We start from the raw sequence: 24,220 nt of genomic DNA, 5'->3' as shown, positions 1-24,220 counted from the left end.
ACAAGGTTATAATATAATTATTCTCCCTATTAGGATTGGAAGTTTGAAATCAAAATGATATTTTGTAATAGGAAAATAATATATGCAGGAAAACAATCGCTAGGGAAAATGTTAGAACATGGAATTCGGATTAAAACAGTATGAAAGTATCAACATAGTCAAGCATAGGATAATATTCTGGTGTACGTACACAATTCTGGCTCATCTATTGGGCGCTATCTACAACTGATTTTCATTGAATCTCTCGAGACAACAGGTTCTGGTGTACGTACACAATTCTGGTTGGCAGAACCAACAATGTTCTGGTAGAAGCAATACAAAAACATTTTAAGCATGAACCATCAACTTTAACTTTTCAAAAAACTGAGCTTATTAACTCAAATATACATTTCATAAATAACGCCTCACTTGATTTGGAGACAATTCAAACAATTTAATAGAACTTGATCGGGAACCTAAATATCTTCTTCTGTAGGACCTATAAGATAAGTTCTCAACTTAAACTGTAGTCCTAAAACCAGCCTTAGCCTTCATAACTTGTCATCACATTCTAACTAGATTCGCAACACCCAAATTTTCAAAATAAAATTTGAAATTCATTTTCTTGGCTAAGGGTTCCAACAATGCCCTTGCTCGACTTTTACTTAAAAACTCAACTTGAGCATAAAATCAACTTAAAAATATTTTTCTTCCATAAATTGGTAAGACTTTAGTATATAAATTAAAACATATAATCAAACAATTATATGCATATAATAACACTTGTAGAGAAATAATTAATGTGAAATTTAATTAATTAAATCAGAATTCAAATTAACTAGTCATTGGTTCAATTAATAAATTAAATGGGCAAACCAACAAATAAAGATGTTAATATAAATTGGCCCAAACTTAAAAAAAAATGCAGCCCACTTATTAAATAAGAGCCCAAACAAACTTAAATAGATAGGGGCCAAACATAAAATTCAAATTTTGAAAATTCTTAAAAGAGAAAAAAAAATTAAACATCTCTCACTCTCTCTCTCGCTCTCTTGCATCGGTCCCTCCTCCCTCACACCCTTCTCTCTCCCTTCTCACCCTCTGCTACGCAGCCACCCGCCGCCGGCGAAGTCTCCACCGCCTCATGCTCCGGCGAAGGGCGCTGCCCTCACCCTCTCTCTCCTTCCTTCCCCCAAATCTCCCTCTCTCGCACACACAAAAGCATCTTCATATAAAAATACTTTGATTGCTCAAATGCTGAAAAGTGCCTTGGTGTATATAGATTATAGATATATACTCGAAGTCAATTTGTAATAAGTTGCTCCATGTGTAAAAAAAATGATGATTCTTGAAATAGATTACTGATTATTGAGTGAATATGTGAGTTGGGTTACCTCTGTGAATAAATTGGTTCCAAATTGTGGATGAGAAAGGATTTTAGATGCAGCTGCTGATTATGTGCAGTATGGTGTGCTCTTGTATATACACGTCTATTACAACGAGAAAAAAAAGAAGCAGAAACCAACAAACAATGATAGCAAAAACCAACAAACAGTGATAGCAAAAACCAACAAAATGACCAAGCCAAATTTTCCATTCTTTATGTCATCCACCTCACCCCAATTAGCATCTACTGCCTCTTCAAAATCTTCAACACCTCATGCCTCATCAAAGCCACCAAATGAAGAAGACATCATTAGCTAACTTTGCGATAGAAATATGGGATATGAATATCCTTTTAGGAGTAACATAGAAACTTTGAAATAGTTTACTTGAATCTCATTTGGAAAATCGATGTTTGATTTTTTGCAACTCTGCATGTGCTTGTTTCATGTTGATTCTATCCCCGGGAGAGTCGGCAGAGCATTTCAGAGCCAATTCAAGTATGGATGACACACACTGCATATTCTTGTCAATCATTTCTTCCTCCATATTCATGACTAAGTTGGCATCTATCACTTCATCTGGGACATCCGAAAGTGAGAGTTCTACCCATCTCTTTAAGCTCATATCTCCGCAAAACATATCATCAGTAGGCCTTTTTCTCGTAAAAGTTTCCATCAACATCACCCCGTAGCTATACACATCACACCTTGTTGAAAGTAGCCCTTCCAAGCCATACTCTGGAACAACAAAAATCATGATGTATGCAGTAAGAAGACATATAATTAATTGATTGCAAGTGAGTGCAATCAATATATTTAGAGAAACTTCACCTGGAGCGATGTAACCCAATGTTGCTAGCGTGTTGGTTAACACAAAGCTATCTCCATCGCATAACAACTTTGCTATCCCAAAGTCGCTTACATGGGCAACCATGTCTTCGTCTAACAACACATTACTAGGCTTCAAGTCGCTGTGCACAATGGGCATTGAATAACCATGGTGAAGATACTCCAAAGCAGATGCTACATCAATCATTATATTCAATCTTTCCATCATATTCAAGCAAGGGTTGTGGGAATATAACCATTTTTCAAGGTTTCCCTTTGGCATATATTCAAGTACCAATGCCTTGAACTCTTCATTGGAGCAACTGCTTATGACGCTTGTCAGATTCCTGTGTCGGATGCTACGTAGTATCTCACATTCGACATCAAATATTCTTGAAATACCTTCTAGCTGCATATTAAACACCTTGACAGCGATATCCTTCCCATTGTTAAGAATTCCTTTATAGACAGAGCAAGAACTCCCGGTGCCAAGTAAATTGCTTTCATTGAAATTTTTCGTTGCCTGCTGCAGTTCATAATAAGATATTCTTTCCGGCACAATGAATATCAACTCATCAACTTCTCTAGTCGTCTTATCTTTCCTTTTGTTTCTGACAATTATGAAGGCCAAAGAAACAATTGAGATGAAAGCCACAACCCCAAAAACAATAAATAGAGCTCGTTCCACCTTCTTTCTCTTTGATCTATGATTAGAAATGGAAGAGCAAGTTTGGACATGGAACTGGGGGATTCCACACAACGCCGTATTACCCTTAAAAGAATCCATAGTGAAGTTTCTAAAAGAACCTCCATTAGGAATTTCTCCACTTAAACTATTGAAAGAGACATTAAAGTATTCGAGATGTTGAAGTGCTTCTAAAGACTTTGGAATTGAACCAGAGAGGTTGTTGTACGACAAGTCGAGATTTTCCAAACTGATCACGCTTCCCATAAATACAGGAATAGAACCTTCTAGTCTATTATTTGCCAGAGACAGATTAATCAAATTCTGCAACTTCCCAATAGTGCTAGGAATAGCCTTTGACAACTGATTCATCGATAAGTTTATATGTATTACTGCTCCTAAGTTACTTATCTCATGTGGTAAGAACCCATTTAATGAATTCGAGGACAAGTCTAGAGAGTTCAAATCTTTTAGGCCCCATAAGCTTGAAGGTATGCTTGAATTCAACATGTTGGAGTCTAGACCAAGATTACTTATAGAAGAGACATTTCCCAGACATTTAGGAATTGGGCCTGAAAATTGATTATGGCTCATAACTAAAGTATTGAGGCTGAATAGATCACATATAGCATGTGGTATTGAGCCTCCTAACATATTATGAGACAGATCTAATCCTTGAAGTTCATGTAAATGGCTTATAGTTGGTGGAATATTACCAGATAACTCATTGCCTTGCAAATCCAATTTAATCAAATTGCTTAGATTGCCTATTTCAACTGGAATGCTGCCACTGAATTTGCAGTTGCCGGCAGTGAATGTTGAAAGGGAGGAAGATAAGTTCCCGACAGAAGCTGGAATAACACCATTTAGAGGATTATCACCAAATGACAAATGAGTTAGAGACCTGCAATTTGTCAATAATGTAATGAAGGAAGAAAATGGTGCTTGGGTAAGATTGTTGCTGTACAGTTCAAGTCTTTGGAGATGTTTTAGGTTGCCGAGATGAGTGGGTATATAACCACTGAATTTGTTTTCAGCAAGTATGAGAATTGTGAGTCGAGAACAGTTAGAGATGGAGTTGGGTATTGTTCCGGTGATGGAATTATTGCCAAGATAAAGTTCTTCGAGAGAGGGAGTGGCATGACATAAATGGGTTGGAAGAACCCCTGACAGAGCATTGAAGGTAAGTGAAAGAATCCGAAGAGTTGAAATGTTAAAGAGCTCATGTGGAATCGAACCACTCAAGTTGTTCAATTGTAGTACTAATCTCTTCAAATGGTAAAGTTGGCCAAATTCAGTGGGAATAAGCCCTGCAAAACATGAGATTTCAAAACTGTAGCTAAAATTAAACACATATTGTAGCTAAATTTACTCTGTTGTACCTGTAAAATGGTTTTCCGAGAGGTATAACTCTGTTAGCATGGTAATATTCCCGACATCCCTTGAAAGGTTCCCCGTGAATTTGTTGCGGCTTAGATATATGTTTTGCAGAGAAGACATATTCATGAAAATATTGAAATCAATTGAGCCTGCAATCTCATTCTCTCCAGCAGTAAATTTAACAAGACTCTGAAGATGGCCAATCTCATGTGGTAGTATTCCTGGCAAAAAAAGTGTGATGAAACTAATAAAATCTCATTTACACAAATTTATGTGATAAGAACTTGAACCATACCATTCAAATTGTTAGAAGCAAGAGCTAAACCCTGAAGGGATGTTAAGTAGCCGATTTCTGAAGGTATTTCCCCACTAAAAGAGTTGTAAGAGAGGTCCAACATTTCAAGCCGTGAACATTGGGATATATTTGTGGGAATCTCGCCACTCAGCTGATTGTAAGAAACATAAATCTCAGTAAGAAATGGAAGATTACGGCACATGTCTGTTGGAAGACTTCCACTCAATTCATTGTCTATGAAGGCCATATATAGAAGGGTCGATATGTTGAATATGGCTGATGGTATAGCACCGGATAGACGATTGTATTGAACAGCTAGAATTTGTAGCCTTTGAAGTCTCCCAAACTCTTTTGGAATTTCTCCACTTAGAGAATTGTAAGTTAAGTCAAGAAATTGTAGGTTTGTGAGGTTTGAGAGTGATTTTGGGATGGAACCTATGAAGCTGTTGTTGCTTAAAGACAAGTCCTCTAATTTTGGTAACTGACCCAACATCGGAGGGATGTCTCCAGTGAAGTTGTTGAGTTGGAAAGATATGAACTTCAAACGGCGAAGGAGAGACAGTTCCTGTGGCAAATCTCCATGGAAAAAATTGCTTTTGAGGTTGAGGGAGACGAGGAAGGAGAGGCGTCCGAGCTGTGGTGGAATGGTGCCGGAGAGAGCCATGTTGGAGAGATTCAAGGCAGCTACTCTGTGGTGGCGTAAGCTGCAAGTGACGCCAATCCAGCTGCAGACGGAGCTCGAATTGGTCCAATTAGTTGCAAGTAAAAGAGAAGGGTCGGAGGTGATGTGTTGTTTGAGTGAAAGAAGGGCAGTTTGATCAGTTGCAAGGCTCAAAGGTTGTTTGGCTTCAGAAGAAAGCATTGGGAAGGTTATGGTGATTAGGAATGCATAAGGCAAAATGCAATAAAGGTTTTTCTCCATGGCTGCAAATTGTGACTGTATTATGATGATTAAGTCGCTAATAACTGCTTCCAATAATCATCATATATACATACACAAATATTACGTACAAGACTTGGGATTCTTGATGGGTGTGGCTTTTGATGTCTTTTTTGTTTTTTCTGTTTGAGTCAAGTCCTCCTTAATTGTCGGCCCAATCACTTACAGACACTGAGACGAAGACGAAGACGAAGACTTGAGGTTAATGGCGCTGCTTTCTAATTTGTGATTGCAGATTTGCATCGGACGGCTGTGGAGTGGCGTTGGATGTCATGTTCCATTTTGCGACCACATATGATATGGATGGATCAGCGCCTTATCGCTTGGCACCATGACCGAGCCCTGCAAGTGCAGCACAGCCCTTCATATCAACATCACTATTAATTTTACTTTCTAATAGATTATATATTATATATTTTTTTAAAAAAATGATGAATTACATTTATGTCCACATTTGAAATTATGAACGTTAATGATGTGATGGAATTTCAGTTGTTTCATAATACTAGTAGAAAGAACGTACGTTGTAAGTGTAATTAATGTTATTTTTTAGAAAATCTATTGATTCGCTACTTTTATTAGATAATTTATTGGATGGATATATTTATTTATAAGTCTTATCAATAGCTATAGATATATAAGGTTTTTCTGTTCATTGTCTTTTTTCCATGTTTTCAGCGATTTTCTTTTTTATCATCTGTTTTTTTTTTTTTTATGTTCAATGTTTTTTTTTGTTATTTATTTTGCTTTTTTCAATGTTTATTTAAATTTTTAAATATTACCTTTTTTTTTATATACTTGAATAATTACGTTTTATTAGACAGTAGTTAGTTTTAATAAGTATAAAATATATATTTGTTAGCACAAATATATTCTTATAATATAAATATTTACCTTCGCTCGATATAAAGTATTATAGTATAAGATATTTTCTAAACCATAAACCCTGAACACTAAATCTTAAATCATAATAGGAATATTTACTTTTTAATGAGCATAAGATATACATTTGTTCACACAAATGTATACAAGTTAATATAAAGGGTAAAATATCAAATCCACCATTAACGTAGAGGCCCTTATCACGTCTAGCACCCGATGGTCGAGGTCGGGTCAACTAAACCCCTGAAGTACTTAATTTCCTCCATTTAACCCCTCTGCCCTAACATCTACTTAACGCCGTCCATATTTTTTTTAAAATTTGAATCGGTGGGCCCCACCCTTCCACCATTTCTCTTCGTTACCAGATGGTTATGGCTGACGTCGAGGTGTCCGATGAACGTCGCCACTGATATCGATCTCGGAATTCTGCCTCTCAGATTATTGTAAGACAAATCCAGTACAATACTACGATCTCGGCCCGAACCCCTCTGGAATGTAACCTTCAAGCGCGTTCCGATCATGTAGCCCGCAAATCGGGGAGGAGGGGTCGCCGAGCTGAATGGGAATTTGGTAACGAAGAAAAATGGTGGAAGGGTGGGGCCTACCTATTCAAGTTTTAAAAAATGTTAATATAAATATTTACCTTCATTCAATATAAAGTATTATACATATCAATAATTACTTAGTCTTTTTTTTTGACTTGGGGGAGTTGGGGAGGGGGAGGGAGTAGGGGGGTTTGAACCCGGGACCTCACTGTTCACACACATGAGATCGTACCGCTTGGTGTTCCCTTGAGGACCAATAATTACTTAGTCTTACGACAATGCTAGCTTGACCAAATAACTAAAAGTACAAGTTCTCGCAATTATTTTTCTTCATATTAATAATTACTTTTTCTATGACAATAATTATTTCACCAAATAAATAAAATTATTTATTTCTACATTATTTCAAACCAAAGTAAATATTGTTATGACGAAAAGTAATAATGAACATGAAGAAAAGTAGTGTTTTCGAAATATTACCTTTCTTACATAATAATTTAGAAACATTACATTTCATCATACCAAATGTTACTTTTTCTTAAAATAATTTTTACTTGACTAAATAACAACAAAAAATAAGTTCTAATGAGAAAAAATAATCACTACTTTTATTCATATCAATAATTACTTTTTCTTATTATAATAATTACTTCACCATGTAACTAAAAATAAAGTTCTTTAAACTAGCTAGCATTTGATGATTTCTCCAGATCACTTGTTCCCTGATTAAACATACCACATTAAATTTCTGTACATTAGGATTAAAAAATTAAGACTTATACCAACAATTTGTTCAGAAGATAAGTTTTAGTTCATTAATATGTAAATAACCCTTATTGGTTACTCAAGATTCATATTTATCTAGATAAAATATTTAATATTTTATGTAGATTTTCCACATGTCAATTTCTTATTGGTCAATAAATCCGCATAATCAAATATTAATTATATATTTATTTAATATTGGGATTATATTTAATTTAATTCCAAAATATAAAATAAAATATGTAATTTCATATTTAATTTATAATTTCCACATGGCAGGATTTAATAAGCTATAAATTTAATTACCTACAAATTGCCCCATCAAGACTTGTTCATCTTTTGAAAATGGACGAGTCTCGAACTTATTTAATAGTTTAACATAGGAGTATTAAAGAGTTCTTGAATTTGAATTTGACTTTGTGAATAGTTTATACTCGTATTTAGGAGTTCTTCAATTTGAATTTAACTTTGATTTTGTAAATAGTTTATACTCGTATTTAGGAGTTCTTCCATTTGAATTTGAATTTGTAAATATACAGTGCCAACTCAAAAATACATACATATATGCAGTGCTCCAGATCTTAAATGCAGCTATATATGCACAAACACAATAAGACCAGATTCTTAAAACTACAATAGTTTGCTGGAAAGATGTACGATAGAGAGAAAGAAAATGCCGTTCCAAACGTATGTAGTGATTTCTTTCACCAAATCTGATGAAGACTGCAGCAAGCAGGGCCAAATAATTAAATTAGTTCATCAAAGCTAAGAAAAAATTACTGAAACGAAACAGGTGACACAAGAAGCAACAATTCCCTAATCAATAGCAATATGCCTCCATAATAGAATCACAAAATGCAACTTATGATGTCTAGACTTGCTATTATTTCATATAGTAGTCGATCAAAATTTTGACTAGAGATTAGGCCAACAAGTGGAGGATGGCCGTGGGGGCCGGCATCGGGGCGGCGGAGGCTTCATCACGGTTTGAATCTTGAGCTCGGTCGCGGCGGTGTAGAGGAAGGAGAAGACTTGAGAGCGAGAGGAGATTTTTCGGTGAAGAGAAGACTAGAGGGAGAAGAGAGAAACCGCAAGGAAAAAAGTGAGGAAAATGAAAACTAATTGTAAAAAGAGCTTTTATATTTTCTTGTTTTGGGTCGAACTAGATCTCTAATTGGGTCGGGCAAATCCGTCTCATGCGGTGCGACCAACCGCACATAAGATTTTGCGTATAGATAATTATTGCTAGCTTTGGTAAGGCAAGACTGTTCACGTTTGCTAGCTTCTGTTATTAAGCAAAGCGGCCCGCTGGAGCCCGATAGCCCGCAGTTAAACGCCTGAAATCTCTTGATTAATAATCCATCGAAGAGCGCCAGATTGGGTGTCTGGAGGGATTCAACAATCAACACTTCAGATTATTTTTTTGAATTTCATTTTCGAATACAAAAAATGGCCTAGCCAACGTGATTCGCCATTCCCATTCAATAACAGTCGTTGTCTTCAACCTTTCCCATAGAACATCAGTCACCGATTGAGAGAGAAAAACGACCTTGGACGCTCCGCCATTCCCCTTGAACAACAGTCGTCATCTTCGATCTTCCCAGACAACAGCAGATTCCGCCATTCCCATAGACCAGGTAAAGTAGTCGTCCTCAAGTTTAAATAATCTAGACTTCGATTTGGCGTCGTCCCTCTGTATTTTTGGCTTTTGGCGTCGGAATTAATTTCGCAAGTGTTTCCTATGTTATTGTTGTTTTGGAATTCTATATATGTAAAATCCATCTATTTCTTCAATTTCGCAAGTGTTTCCTCTGGAATTCTTCAATCCATGTTATGGAATTCGTCAATTTCGCAAGTGTTTCCTCTGTTTTTGTGCATCCATCTATATTTAAAATCCATGTAAATTTTTTATTTTTGAATGCATAACTAATGAAGCGCGACCTTCACCTTCTCGATTCTTTTGAATGCCATACTGTGAATAATAGATAAAGTTTCACCAAAACTCAGTCATAAAAATTTCCACGTGTTTTATTCCTTACCTGTGATCAGTATTTTATATATATACATAGTTTATGTGAGTGCGAGTTTGAGCTCATCCGATCTCTTGTATTCTTCGGTGATTGCACAGTTTCCGACTGAACCCGTGTTATCGAAGATATCCTGCCTCCTCTTCGAGAAGCACTTAATTGAGCTCTTCATTTTGGTGCGTAGTGATGTTTGCACTGCACATAATTAAATTTGCATTATGTGGTTTGAACTGTGGCATGCTAAGTTGAATACTTTTTCTATATTAAGTTTTGACATGCTTAATTATCTACTTCTATTTTTTATTAAGCAGCTTTGCATGGCATGCTGAGATATTTGTTTACTTTCTATTACATTCAACTCAATATTCCTTTTGTGTTGCAGTTGGATGAATTAGTTGGTGGGAATTCATTAGTTATAGATTGGAGGCGTTCTTTTTATCTGAATTTGATTGCTCATACCTCCTTCAGTGTGACTGTAGAAATTTGCCGGTAAATTCTTATATTTCCATGGTCTACAGAAGTTTCCTTCAAGAAAGTTTGATAAGACTCATTTTTTGAGCTTTATTATTCATGAATTGATCATCTTTGAGCTTTAGGTGATCTCCATTAATTTTCTCTATCAATTGATTTGTTGATGAATTAACTTCTTTTGTCGCACTGTGATCAGTAAACATATATTTGAACTTCCCTTCCCCATTTTCTCGTATTATGTTTTGAACTTCTATATACATGTTTGACATTAATAACTATATTCAGCTTAACTGAGACACAACAGTTCTAGACTTCTAGCAGCCATGCTTCATTGCAGGTAGTGTGGAGGTTTCCAAATTCTTGTTCATGAAGATGCATGAGTATATATAGAGTAAAATGAGAAAAACCAACCTCATGTTTCAGTGTGACAAAGTGAGCATATGACCTGCGCGGCTTCTCTGGAATAACTAGAAAGTAAAACACAAGAAAAAAGCTCTTGAAAAGTTAGCATTTTTCTTGTAGCATGGATAAAGCATAAGAAGAAACAGAGACACAATTATTCCAGATATTAGCATACCTTCTCAATTAAAGTGTGAGCTTTTGGTCAATTCAAATATTGTTCTGTTGGCCACAATATAAACAACTAAGCATCACTAACTACTGGCCACAGAGAGGTCTAACCAGTGGCGAAGGCAGGAATTTAGTTCGGGGGCTGAATTTTTACGGGGACCGAATTTTTTTTTACCATAAAATATGTAATCTCAAGAACATAAAATATGGAGGAAAGAGGGATAGAAAAACCTTGAGCATCAATAAAATGGTAATAGAACAATATTATCTTAGAACTTTAAAATAGCTTACTTGAATCTCATTGGGAAAATCGATGTTTGATTTTCTGCAACTCTGCATGTGCTTGTTTCATGTTGATTCTATCCACGGGAGACTCGGCAGAGCATTTCAGAGCCAATTCAAGTATGGATGATACACACTGCATATTTTTGTCAATCATTTCTTCCTCCAAATTCATGACTAAGTTGACATCTATCACTTCATGTGGGATCTCTGAAAGTGAGAGTTCGACCCATCTCTTTAAGCTCATATCTCCACAAAACATATCATCACTTGGCCTTTTTCTCGTAAAAGTTTCAATCAACATCACCCCGTAGCTATACACATCACACCTCGTTGAAACTAGCCCTTCCAAGCCATACTCTGGAACAACAAAAATCATGATGTATGCAGTAAGGAAGACACAATTAATTGATTGAAAGTGCAATCAATATATTTACAGAAACTTCACCTGGAGCGATGTAACCCAATGTTGAGTTGAGTTGGAGGGATGTCTCCGGTGAAGTTGTTGAGTTGGAAAGATATGAACTTCAAACGGCGAAGGAGAGACAGTTGGTGTGGCAAATCTCCATAGAAAAGGTTGTTGGAGAGGTCGAGGGAGACGAGGAAGGAGAGGTGTCCAAGCTGTGGAGGAATGGTGGCGGAGAGAGCCATGTTGGAGAGATTCAAGGCAGCTACTCTGTGGTGGCGCAAGCTGCAAGTGACGCCAATCCAGCTGCAGACGGAGGTGGAGTTGGTCCAATTAGTTGCAAGTAAAAGAGATGTATGTTTGAGTGAAAGAAGGGCAGTTTGATCAGTTGCAAGGCTCAAAGGTTGTTTGGATTCAGAAGAAAGCATTGGGAAGGTTATGGTAATTAGGAATGCATAAGGCAAAATGCAATAAAGCTTTTTCTCCATGGCTGCAAATTGTGATTAATGTATTATGATAAGTCCCTAATAACTGTAACGATCATATATACACAAATATTACAAGACTTGCTTGACTTGAGAGTTTTCCATACCTACTCTCTCGTAGTGATCCATACAAATGTCGACCCCAGTCACTTAATGAGACTGAGATATACGAAGACCACTTGCAAAAGTAGATTGCAGAAATTAAAGTCCCACTTGCAAAAGGATAATTTAAACTGAGCAGGAATCAGTAAAAAAGTATATCCACACTTTAAAACTATATAGTTTAGATAAGAAGCAGCCAAGGATGCGCTTTGTGGCTGCATAGTATCAGCAGTACAAGTTTATATCTTGATTAATGGACTTAATAATTATGATTCCGATTGCTGATTAATTTGGGAATGAGATGTTTATTTACTAAGTGAGCGGTTGTGAGATGATCATTTGTTCAAAATTGTGTTGTACAGCATGAACTGAGAAGCAGTTGCCTCCTAGCCTTGATGGTTGTAGCAGACTTACCTCAAGTTGATTCACTTACATATTGCCTTGAAAAACATCTTTCCTTACCACTATATTAATTAATGGGTCCACTAGATTTAAGGCAATATCACACAGCCTGGCGGAGCCACATGGAGACACCCAAATTTTGAATTTTTTTTTTCTTAAATATATACTCCCTCCGTCCCCAAAATAAGTTCCTCTTTGGGGACGGCACAGGTTTTAAGGAAAAGTAGTAAAGTGTATTGATAGTGGAGAAAAATATATTATAATTAGTATTGGGAGTGGTGAAAAGGTGAAAAAGTGTTATAATTAGTATTGGGAGTGGTGAAAAAGTGAAAAGTAAGAATAAATAAAGTATTATTAGTGGTGGGGTAGTCCAAAAATAGAAAGAAAGAAAGAGGAACTTATTTGGGGGACGTACCAAAAAGGAAAAAGAGGAACTTATTTTAGGGACGGAGGGAGTATATGTTTATACCTATATAAAATAACTTTGTCTTATAAAAGTTGATTTACTTGTTATGTCCCCACATATATATTTAATTTAATGTTAATTTTGTTATTTAAAATTATATAATCTATGAAAATGAAATTCGTTATTATTACTATTACATTTTTCTTTTAATAAAAAATGTTTAAAATGTACGGAATGCCCCAAATTTGTTTTTGCAGTGTATTGAAATTATATAATTTATGAAAATGTTGTGTGATATTATTACTATTATGCTTGTATTTTAATAAAAAAATGTCTAAAATTAATATACAAAATGCCCCCCAAAAAAAACCGTACAAATAATTCAGCCCCCCTCAACTAAATTCCTGGCTCCGCCGCCGACACAGGGCTACCGTGGAATAAGCAGAAAAACTAGGAAGTAAGTAATTGTAGATCTAATTCTAATGCAATAGGGAGCAGGAAACAAAACTGTAAAAAGGGCCTTCTATATGCGTGAAGTTCTTGGTATTATTATTAAAAAGCAAAATTATTATTATTATTATTAAAAAGGAAACAAAATTGAATTATTAAAAAGGGCCTTCTATCTGGTAACTTCTTCGTGCGTATGTGCCTCCCTTGTGTTTGGTATGGATATATTGTGATTAAAAAGGGCCCTGAATCGTTGCTTTCAAGAAAGATGAAAAAGCAGAAATAAAACAAAAACAATGAAAAACCCGACCACTGCTATTTGTGCTCCCAGAGAATTGAAACCACTATATTCTACATGAACTTTCTTATGGAATAGTGTTAGAAAAATGGAGGTGATTATATGGTGGTTTGAGTGTGGTGAGTGATTTAGAGAAGTGGTGAAGATGAATATTGTAAGTGTAGTTTGTGTAGAATATAGATATGAATTTAGAGAGGAGCTCTTGTCTCCAAGAAGGCTATAGAGTGTATTTGATAAGGTGTTTTTCTTATTAGCTTGTTAGCTTCTCTTACTTGATTACAAATGCTACAAACTCTCTAGATCCTCATATGAATCTAGAATTATCTACTAGTTAAGATTAATCTAGATTCTACTTAAGACTTCCTTATAACCTTGAATATTCTAGAATATTTATATATTCTACATGAACTTTCTTATGGAACAGCTACTCAAGAAGTAAACTTTTATGTAGTGTTTTAATAAACTATTTAGATATACTAGTATTGTCACGCCCCAGTTTCTCGGGAGAATAAGAAATGGGCTATGTGACAGGAGTACTAGGCTTTACTTGAATTAAATGGGTATTGTGCCCTTAGAGTCTAGCATCATTTCATTAATCGAAAAATACATCGTATTTAAAAGTTAACAAGTACAACACTATAATATAATTATTCTCCCTATCAAGATCGGAAGTTCGAAGGTCTGAGACCAAAATGATATTTTATACTAGCTAGGAAATTAATATATGCAGGAAAACAATCGCTAGGAAAATATTAGAAAATGGAATTCAGATTAAAACAATCCGAAAGTATCAAGATAGTCAGGCATAGGATAATATTCACCAAGTGAATTTATTTCAGCGGAAGTAAAACAAAGTGTTCTTCAAATAACAACAACAACCTCTTCCTTAGTCTCGCACGTCACCACCAGCTGTTCAATCTGCAAAAGGTTTTGAAAATATTTGCAGGATTGAGTACTAATGTACTCAGTGGGCTGAGCCATTTAAAAACATTTTGAAAGCTATTTTGAAAGAATAATTCATGCTTTGAAGAGTATAACACATATATTTTTAAAAAAAAGTTATTCCATGCATACTAAAAATAATCTAAGCTCATATTTTCCTGGCTCATCTACAACTGGTTGTCATCGAATCTCTCGAGACAACAGGTTCTGGTGTAGCTACACAATTCCGGTTGGCAAAGCCAACAATGTTCTGGTAGAAACAATAACCAATATAGAACAAAAATATTTTAAGCATGAACCATCAACTTTAACTTTTCATAAAACCGAGCATATTAGCTCAAACATACATTTCGTAAATAAAGTCTCACCTGATTTGAATACAACCCAAACAATTTAATAGAGAACCAATATATCTTCTTTTGGAGGACATACAAGATAAGTTCTCAACTTAAGCTCGTAGTCTTTAAACTTGTCATCACTTTCTAACTAGATTCGCAACACCCGGGTTTTCAAAATAAAACTTGAAATTCATTTTCTTGGCTAAGGGTTCCAATAATGCCCTTGCTCGACTTTTACTTAAAAACTCAACTTGAGCATAAAATCAACTTTAAAATATTTTTCTTCCATAAATTGGTAGGACTTTAGTATATAAATTAAAACATATAATCAAACAATTATATGCATATAATAGCACTTGTAGATAAATAATTAATGAGAAATTTAATTAATTAAATCACAATCCAAATTAACTAGTCATTGGTTCAATTAATAAAAATTAAATGGGCAAAAAAATTAAACATCTCTCACTCTAGTTGATGGAGATGGCATGAATAAAGAGTAGCTAGAGACATGACGTAATCCACTGCTAGGTCCCAAAGTTTTCAACAAGTAGTATTGTGTATGTTATTCTATGCTTCTACTGCGTCACTAGATAAGAAAAATTGATAGAACCAATAATGATGGTAATTTTGTGTATGAGAAAGTAATGTGAATTGCATAGAGCAATAATATCATAAACATAATACATTTGAACATTTGAAAAGCATTGTGATATATCAGAATACAAAATTTCGTGATAGAGGTCTCAAAATTTCGCAGGCCTTTTTGCTTCTGAAGATTTGATTCATGCTTGATTTTGTAAAACTCATTTGCCAAAGCATACTGTATTTAATAGACACACTGTAAAATTTGATTACCTTACTATGATGAAGTGTCTGATCAATTACATTGGATTACCAGTTTTCTGTTGAAAGACCTCCAAGAATGGGATATAACCAAGATCTGTTGAGTTTGTATTATTGCTAGAATTCCTCGGGGTATGTATAATTCTCTATCTCTCTCTTCTTTTGTGCAATCATTAGTTATATCTCTAACTCGAGCTTGTTTCTGCTTGCTAGTACCTTAATTTTCAAGGTAAATTTGATTTTTCCATTGATAGAGGAAAGAAACGTGTGATCTTTACTAGTGTGCTAAGGAATAGCCATGGAAGTTGTGAGACATATGTCTGTATTTTATGTTCTTGTGTTGAAGTGGCTTCTAATTTCTGTGAATGTATAATGTGCCACTCACATTCGGTATTCAATGCATAAGCGCAGTCTATGGTTTGGTTTTGCTACCTTATCAATAACTGATGATGCTATGCATTCTTTAAAGTAAATGAAGGAATAACTGAAATAATCATACTTATTCTTCTCAATAAATGCAGGTGTGGATAATCACAGACAATAACTTACCTCCTTCAAGGTAGGCAGAGCAGTGAATAGGCTCTTTGTTTCTCTTTGGTTGATGAAGCACTAAAGAAGGAGGGCAAGGGAGGTTTGGCTGATGGGAAAGTGAGCTGTTGGGAGTTGGTGTAGTAGGATGGTAGGGAGTAGGAATCAAAGTTGATTGTAAGTGATAAAAGGTTGAGGTGATCTATGAAATAAAATCCTTCTGTGTTTGCCATTCCGTATCTCATATAATAATAGATTCGGGTTTGCTCACATCACGTGTTTGTAACTGGCTATTCTAATAAATCTCGTATTTCAATATCTGTTTTCCTGTCTTGCCAAAATCGATAGACTGTAAAATAATTCTAAATTAAATACGTAGATTTAATTCGTTTTGCTGTTATAATATCTAGATTAAATATGTAGATTTAATCCACTTCACAAGTCGGACTAAATTCATGACTTGAATAATAGTAATAATAAATAGAAATAATATTTCTATCAAAATGCTAGATAACATGACTTTGCTAAGTCAGTTAGTTATATAGATGGATTAAAAAAACCTAGCAAACCCTTGAAAGCACAAACACGCTAACTAAGGGCCGAGCCTCATTAAAACCTTTCTGGCGAAAATCCAATGGAAAAAACATCAGTAAAGAAAAACAAGTACTCGTCTATTACAACGAGAAAAAAAGCATAAACAAGAAAAACAAATTAACAATGATTGCAAAAACCAACAAAAGGACCAAGTCAAATTTTCCATTCTTTATGTCATCCACCTCACCACTATCCAGTGCCTCACCCCAGTTACAATCTACTACCTTCAAAATCTTCAACACTACATGCCTCATCAAAGCCACCAAATGAAGAAGACATCATTAGCTAACTTTGCGATAGAAATTTGGGATATGAATATCCTTTTGAACGGTTTCCTCAATCAAGGGAATAGCATGATCCCACCAACCAATCGGAGTATTTGGATTTGCCATAATGTCAGCAACTTGGTTCCCTTCACGACAGATATGTGAAACACGAATATCATTGGGAAAATCAATAAATCGTAATAGACAATATTATCTTAGAAATAATATAGAACTTTGAAATAGCTTAATTACTTGAATTTCATTGGGAAAATCGATGTTTGATTTTCCGCAACTCTGCATGTGCTTGTTTTATGTTGATTCTATCCCTGGGAGAGTCCGTAGAGCATTTCAGAGCCAATTCAAGTATGGATGATACACACTGCATATTCTTGTCAATCATTTCTTCCTCCAAATTCATGACTAAGTTGGCATCTATCACTTCATCTGGAACCTCCGAAAGTGAGAGTTCTACCCATCTCTTTAAGCTCATATCTTCGCAAAACATATCATCACTAGGCCTTTTTCTCGTAAAAGTTTCAATCAACATCACCCCGTAGCTATACACATCACACCTTGTTGAAACTAGCCCTTCCAAGCCATACTCTGGAACAACAAAAATCATGATGTATGCAGTAAGGAAGACACAATTAATCGATTGAAAGTGAAGTGCAATCAATATATTTAGAGAAACTTCACCTGGAGCGATGTAACCCAATGTTGCTAGCGTGTTGGTTAACACAGAGCTATCTCCATCGCATAACAACTTTGCTATCCCAAAGTCGCTTACATGGGCAACCATGTCTTCATCTAACAGCACATTACTAGGCTTCAAGTCGCTGTGGACAATGGGCATTGAATAACCGTGGTGAAGATACTCCAAAGCACATGCAACATCCATCATTATATTCAATCTTTCCATCATATTCAAGCAATAGTTGTGGGAATATAACCATTTTTCAAGGTTTCCCTTTGGCATATATTCAAGTACTAATGCCTTGAACTCTTCATTGGAGCAACTGCTTATGACGTTTGTCAGATTTCTGTGTCGAATGCTACGTAGTATCTCACATTCGACATCGAATATTCTTGAAATACCTTCTAGCTGCATATTAAACACCTTGACAACGATATCCTTCCCATTGTTAAGAATTCCTTTATAAACTGAGCAAGAACTCCCAGTGCCAAGTAAATTGCTTTTATCGAATCTTTCTGTTGCTTGCAGCAGTTCATAATAAGAGATTCTTTCCGGCACAATGAATATCAACTCATCAACTTCTCTGCTAGTCGCCTTGTCTTTCCTTTTGTTTCTGACAATTATAAAGGCCAAAGAAACAACTGAGATGAAAGCCACAACCCCGAAAGCAATAAATGAAGCTCGTTCCACCTTCTTTCTCTTTGATCTGTGATTAGAAATTGAAGAGCAAATTTGGACACGGAACTTGGGGATTCCACACAATGCCTCATTACCCTTAAAAGAATCCATAGTGAAGTTTTTAAAAGAACCTCCATTAGGAATTTCTCCACTTAAACTATTGAAAGAGACATTAAAGTAATCGAGGTGTTGAAGTGCTTCTAAAGACTTTGGAATTGGACCAGAGAGGTTGTTGTACGACAAGTCGAGATTTACCAAACTGATCATGCTTCCCATAGACACAGGAATAGAACCTTCTAGTCTATTATATGCCAAAGACAGATTAACCAAATTTTGCAACTTTTCTATATTCGTCGGAATTGACCCTGACAACTGATTCATCGATAGGTTTATATATATTGCTGCTCCTAAGTTACTTATCTCTTGTGGTAAGAACCCATTTAATGAATTCGAGGACAAGTCTAGATTGATCAAATCTTTTAGGCCCCATAAGCTTGATGGTATGCTTGAATTCAAAATGTTGGAGTCTAGATATAGATGTCTTAAAGAAGAGACATTTCCCAGACATTTAGGAATTGGGCCTGAAAATTGATTCCCGCTAAAATATAAACTGTAGAGGCTGAATAGATCACATATAGCATGTGGTATTGAGCCTCCCAACATGTTATCTTGAAGATCTAATCCTTGAAGTTCATGCAAATGGCTTATAGTTAGTGGAATATTACCAGATAACTGTTGGAAATATGGTTTTAAGCTATATCTGAAAATTATTATTTAATTAAATATTTATTATTTAATTAAAATAATTATTGGATGTTAATCTACATCTCGAGTAGATCAACGTGATATACTTGAAGTCTCAAAACCGATTTCCGATGAGTGAGATATTGTATGTCAAAGTTTGGATGTTGAAGAGGGAAAATAAATGCTATCCCACATTGGAAAACATAGAGATGTTTTTCATGTATAAGAATAGCAAAGCACATGGAGTTAATAAATTGACTTGTGGGCTTGCTAGTGGGCTTGATCTAAGTACTAGCCTCGCGCGCACACACACACGCGCGCCGCCGCCGACGATCGATCGGACGGACGGAAGACGACGTCGTCGCCGCCGCCACCGGACGGGCGGGTCGGGTACGGGCCGCGGCCAAGGACTTGGATCTTGGCATTTGGTGCTTTGGGGTGGTGTTTGGGGCCCAAACTATTTTTTGGACCAACTCCATTGGGCTTTTATTTTTTGGCCCAACAGAATTATTTTCTTGGCCCAACAGAATTTAATTCCCAAGCCCAGCACCAGCAACAGCAACAGTTGACATCAGCAGCAGCAGCAGAAGCTGGAAGCAGAAGCACGCCAGTACGACTTCTGCATGACAACTTCGTTTTTGCAGCTGATTTTCTTCAATGACTGCGCCCACCGGCCATCATCTTCAACACTTACGACTTCCAGCCGTCGGAGTGGAATTCAATGTATTGAATTCATACTTACCACATGTCTATAAATAGACTTGTGGAGAGCATGCAGAAAGGAGGAACAACACCAACAAAATCCTGCATTCTGCCATTTACACTCACTGCAAACACATGTGCTCAGTTCTTGATCCTATTCAGTTCGCCGGAGCTCGCCGGATTGTGGTGCTACATCCGCCGAGACGAAGTCGTTTTACCTTTGGGGAAGATACGCCTAAACCGAAGAGCACTACCGGGGCAATAATCTTCTTGCGGGAAGAGATTTATCTCGACTCGACTTAGCCTATACGTATAATTTATTTATACTGTATATTTCAGTTGTATAAAATTATTTGAGTTGTAATTTCTCAAATTATTTTCTTTGTAATATTTTCAATTATTTTGAGTTGTAATATCTCAAAATATTTATTGTAATATCTCGATCGTGTACCCGGTTCTAACAATCGCAAGAAGATTATTTCTCTGCCGTTGATACACGTTCGAGAAATGGCTCACACCGACGTCAATATGGATGGCTCCACCACCTCTGCAACCATCGGTTCAACCACGTCGTCAATATTTTCCTCGTTTGCATCAACGGGGGCTTCATCGACAACATCTAGAACTATTGGTCTTGCCGAGAAACCATCAACGTTCTCAGGCAAGAACTTCAAATATTGGCAAGAGAAGATGCTATTCTACCTCACAACCGTGGGGTTTGCCGGATTTTTAATGGAGGATAAACCTCCAACCCCGAGTGAAGGGGAAGGGGAGACAAGCCAAGAAATTCGTGCCGGATATTTGAACTGGTGTCGCGGCGACTACTTGTGCCGTAACACCGTTCTCATGTCTCTGGACGAACGGCTCTACCGTGTTTTCAAGGTTCATGAAACCGCGAAACAATTGTGGGAGGCCCTTGATTTGAAATATCAAGTGGACAAGGCAAATACTACCAAGTATATTGTCGCCAAATGGTTAGAATACAAAATGGTCGACTCCCGGCCATTGATGGACCAAGTGGAAGAATTCCAAAATCTTTCACATGAGGTTCAAGCCGAAGGGATGCCCTTGGCGGATGCATTGCTCGTTGCAATCATCATAGAGAAATTACCTCCTAGTTGGAGGAAATTTCAAAACCTTTTGAAGCATGAGCGCTCGGAGATGTCCGTGCCGATATTAATATCCAAGCTTCAAATGGAGGATCACGTGAGAAGTCGTGATCAAAAGGGAAAAGCTCCGATGGAGGCAAAGGCCAATCTCACTGAGAAAGGCGGTCCCTCCAATAAACGTGGTCGCCCTAACCCTAATAATAAGGGTAAAGGGAAACAAGGCGGTAGTCAACCATCAAAGTTTGATGGTGTATGTTTTAATTGTGACAAACAAGGTCACATGGCTAAAGATTGCCGCAAGCCAAAGCGGAAGAAGGCAAAGAGCAACGTGAACAACGTCGAGAAGGACTTCGACGATTGGAACCACGATGACTTTGCTGCCATGATCTCCGAGGTGAATCATGTGGACAACCCGAACGCTTGGTTCGTGGATACCGGCGCTACCGTCCATATATGCATAAATCGTGAGTTGTTCCACAACTACAAGGAAGTGGAAAACAAAACGATAATGGAGGCTAGCGAGCGGACATCCCAAGTCCTTGGCATGGGAGATGTGATTCTTCAACTCACGTCGGGCGTGGAGATCACATTAAAAGACGTATTACACGTTCCAACTGTCCGAAAGAATTTAATTTCGGGCTTTAGGCTTACGAATAAGGATTTTGAATTGTTTTTCAAATCTGACTATGTTGTAATACGCAAGTGGGGAAAGTTCCTAGGGAAAGGCTATGCCTCCGAAGGACTTTTCAAACTTGGTGTAAGAGCTTGTGTTCGCTAATATTTTCACCACGCCGCAAGTATACGGTGTAGTTGCAACATAGGGAAGCAAGGTCGTATTCCACAAGGATTAGTAGTCAAATTCTAGTGATTACCTTAAGTCATTATGCTAGAGCTATTTAGACTAAACAAGGAGGTGAGTGGTTTGATTAACTAACAAATTCAAAGACAAAATAAGAACAATCAAATAAAGTGGATTAATTAAGTGATGAAGGTGGTTTAGGGATTAGGCAACGATGGATTAGCAATGGACTTCAATTAGCTCAATATTAGTCTTGATATTCCTATTTATCTAGAGTGATCTCCCCACTAGTTCTAGCCCCCTCCCGGACGACTAAAACTGTAGATTACGGGTCATAGTTGCCGTCCCCGGTCAACTTCTAACCTATAACTCCCAAGAGCACAAATGATCGGTAAACTCTCACCCAACTCTCAACCTCCCGGTTTATTGAGTCAATATGTTTCAAGCTCCTAATCTATTATGATTATCCTCTCCCGATTCAAATCACAAATTAGAAATGCATAGAAAGTGGCCAACAATCCATACAAGAATTAAAGCTAGGGCTTGAAAAGATAATAACAAGGAAATAATCAATACATATATTAAGCATAATAATCAATCCATCACATCATCCATGAGCCTAATCCCCAAACCAATGGGGGATTTTATCCAAACATGTTCACAAACAACAAACCAAAATCAAAGAAATACATAAATGAAAGAGAGAGTAAGAAGTGACAAATCCTATTAATGAGCTTTCTTCAATCTTCTCTCCTCTTCAATGCCTTCAATCTTGGTAAAAAGATGTGGTAATGGAGGCTAGGGTTTGGTGTGAATGAATTGGGGAAGATGGAAATGGGTGAGTATGAGGTTGGGGAAGATGAATAATGTGAGGAAAAGGGGGAGAAAGGGGTTTAAGGGCTGAAAAACGCGACTCCGCTCTTTTCCCGCGGTCATGGCCCGCGCCCGTGGTGCTCAAACGTGGGCAAAACTCAGGGAACCCGCGGTCCCGCCCCGCGGCCGCGGGTGGTGACCGCGGTAAACCCCTGGAATTGGGAACAGCTGACCCGCGGTCCCACCCCGCGGCCGCGGGTGGTGACCGCGGGGTACTGGGCGTTTTGCACAGTCCGCTCGTTTTGCTCCGTTCTCCCTCGTCCGGACTCGGATTTGGTCGCCGTTTGCGCTCACGGATTCCTCTCGAGACGTACTTCAATCTCATATCTTCAAAATGCTCCAATTAATCCTTTATTTTTCCTGAAATTACTCCAAAACTACACCAAGATATCAAATCTTCATAAAACTAAATATTCGGGCACAAACAAGCATTCACAAGAAAAACATGAAGGGAAATGACAACAAAACATGTGGAATTAAGGTATGAAAACCATGTTTGTCAGCTTGTAAGCCTGCCAAGGCTAAGATCAATAAAGATGCATCAACCTCTTCTGCTTACTTGATTGAGTGTTCAAATTTATGGCATTGTAGACTTGGACATGTTAATCTAAATGCTATAAAGAGATTAGTAAAAATGAATTTACTAAAAGTTGATGAATACAACTCACAAGAAAAATGTGAAGTTTGTGTTGAAGCCAAAATGGCTAAGTTACCGTTTAAATCGGTAGTAAGGAGCACTCAACCTTTGGAACTTATTCACACCGATGTTTGTGATTTAAAGTTCGTGCAAACTAGAGGTGGCAAGAAGTACTTTATCACCTTTATAGACGATTGCACAAAGTATTGTTACCTCTACTTATTGAAAAGTAAAGATGAGGCTATTGAAGCTTTTATAAACTTCAAAAATGAAGCCGAGAATCAACTTGGATGTCGAATTAAGATGGTTCGAAGTGATAGAGGTGGAGAGTATGTAGCTCCGTTTGCTGAATTATGCAACGAAAGTGGTATAATCCATCAAACGACGGCTCCTTATTCACCACAATCTAACGGCGTTGCTGAACGCAAGAATCGAACTCTTAAGGAGATGATGAATGCCTTGTTGATTAGTTCAGGATTACCCCAGAACATGTGGGGGGAAGCTGTCTTAACGGCCAACTATATCTTGAACAAGATTCCACTCAAAGGGAAAGATGTAACTCCCTATGAGCTATGGAAAGGAAGGAAACCTTCGTATAAATACCTCAAAGTGTGGGGGTGTTTAGCCAAGGTAGAAGTGCCTTTACCAAAGCAAGTTACAATAGGACCTAAAACGGTGGATTGTATCTTCATTGGTCATGCACTTAATAGCAGTGCCTATCGTTTTATAGTGCACAGATCGGAGATACCTGATATACATGTTGGGACAACGATAGAATCAAGGAATGCTATATTCTTTGAAAATATCTATCCTAACAAGGATAAAGGTACATCGAACTCTAATGATGGAGTTGATGGTGATGCTACAGGTTCTAAACCTATGGAAGTAGC

The 24,220-nt window shown here is 37.0% G+C and overlaps 4 protein-coding genes across 8 annotated transcripts in view; all 4 read right to left on the bottom strand.

Moving 5' to 3' along the window:
• LOC131015234 (probable glycosyltransferase At3g07620) overlaps positions 1-24,220 on the bottom strand; it is a 1,181,237-nt gene that overhangs the window by 636,280 nt on the left and 520,737 nt on the right. The gene's annotated exons all lie outside the window — the stretch shown is intronic.
• On the bottom strand, positions 1,381-5,975 carry LOC131015207 (receptor kinase-like protein Xa21). Of its 4 annotated transcripts, XM_057943490.1 has the most exons (5): positions 4,553-5,975; positions 4,260-4,478; positions 2,196-4,187; positions 1,752-2,102; positions 1,381-1,643 (listed from the first exon to the last, which is right to left on the bottom strand). In XM_057943490.1, the coding sequence occupies exons 1-4, from the start codon at positions 5,472-5,474 to the stop codon at positions 1,759-1,761; spliced, it is 3,477 nt and encodes a 1,158-aa protein (XP_057799473.1). In that variant the 5' UTR covers positions 5,475-5,975; the 3' UTR covers positions 1,381-1,643; positions 1,752-1,758. The 4 variants fall into 4 exon arrangements, with proteins under 4 accessions (XP_057799473.1, XP_057799471.1, XP_057799472.1 ...); XM_057943488.1 differs by having other exon boundaries at positions 1,752-4,187; XM_057943489.1 differs by having other exon boundaries at positions 1,381-2,102.
• Positions 8,380-11,937, bottom strand: LOC131015306 (putative receptor-like protein kinase At3g47110). Of its 2 annotated transcripts, XR_009098487.1 has the most exons (3): positions 11,483-11,937; positions 10,594-11,394; positions 8,380-8,407 (listed from the first exon to the last, which is right to left on the bottom strand). XR_009098487.1 is itself a non-coding variant. In XM_057943660.1 (2 exons), exons 1-2 carry the CDS (start codon positions 11,926-11,928, stop codon positions 11,358-11,360), a joined length of 483 nt encoding a protein of 160 aa, XP_057799643.1. In that variant the 5' UTR covers positions 11,929-11,937; the 3' UTR covers positions 8,416-11,357. The 2 variants fall into 2 exon arrangements, 1 of the variants encoding a protein (XP_057799643.1); XM_057943660.1 differs by lacking the exon at positions 8,380-8,407 and having other exon boundaries at positions 8,416-11,394.
• LOC131015254 (probable LRR receptor-like serine/threonine-protein kinase At3g47570) lies at positions 16,786-19,114 on the bottom strand. Its single transcript, XM_057943567.1, has one exon. It carries the CDS (start codon positions 18,845-18,847, stop codon positions 17,354-17,356), a length of 1,494 nt encoding a protein of 497 aa, XP_057799550.1. The 5' UTR covers positions 18,848-19,114; the 3' UTR covers positions 16,786-17,353.

Source organism: Salvia miltiorrhiza, chromosome 3 (assembly GCF_028751815.1).
Source record: "Salvia miltiorrhiza cultivar Shanhuang (shh) chromosome 3, IMPLAD_Smil_shh, whole genome shotgun sequence".
NCBI lineage: Eukaryota > Viridiplantae > Streptophyta > Magnoliopsida > Lamiales > Lamiaceae > Salvia > Salvia miltiorrhiza.
The sequence above is the reverse complement of the archived record's forward strand: the minus strand, read 5'-3'. Positions and strand labels throughout refer to the sequence as shown.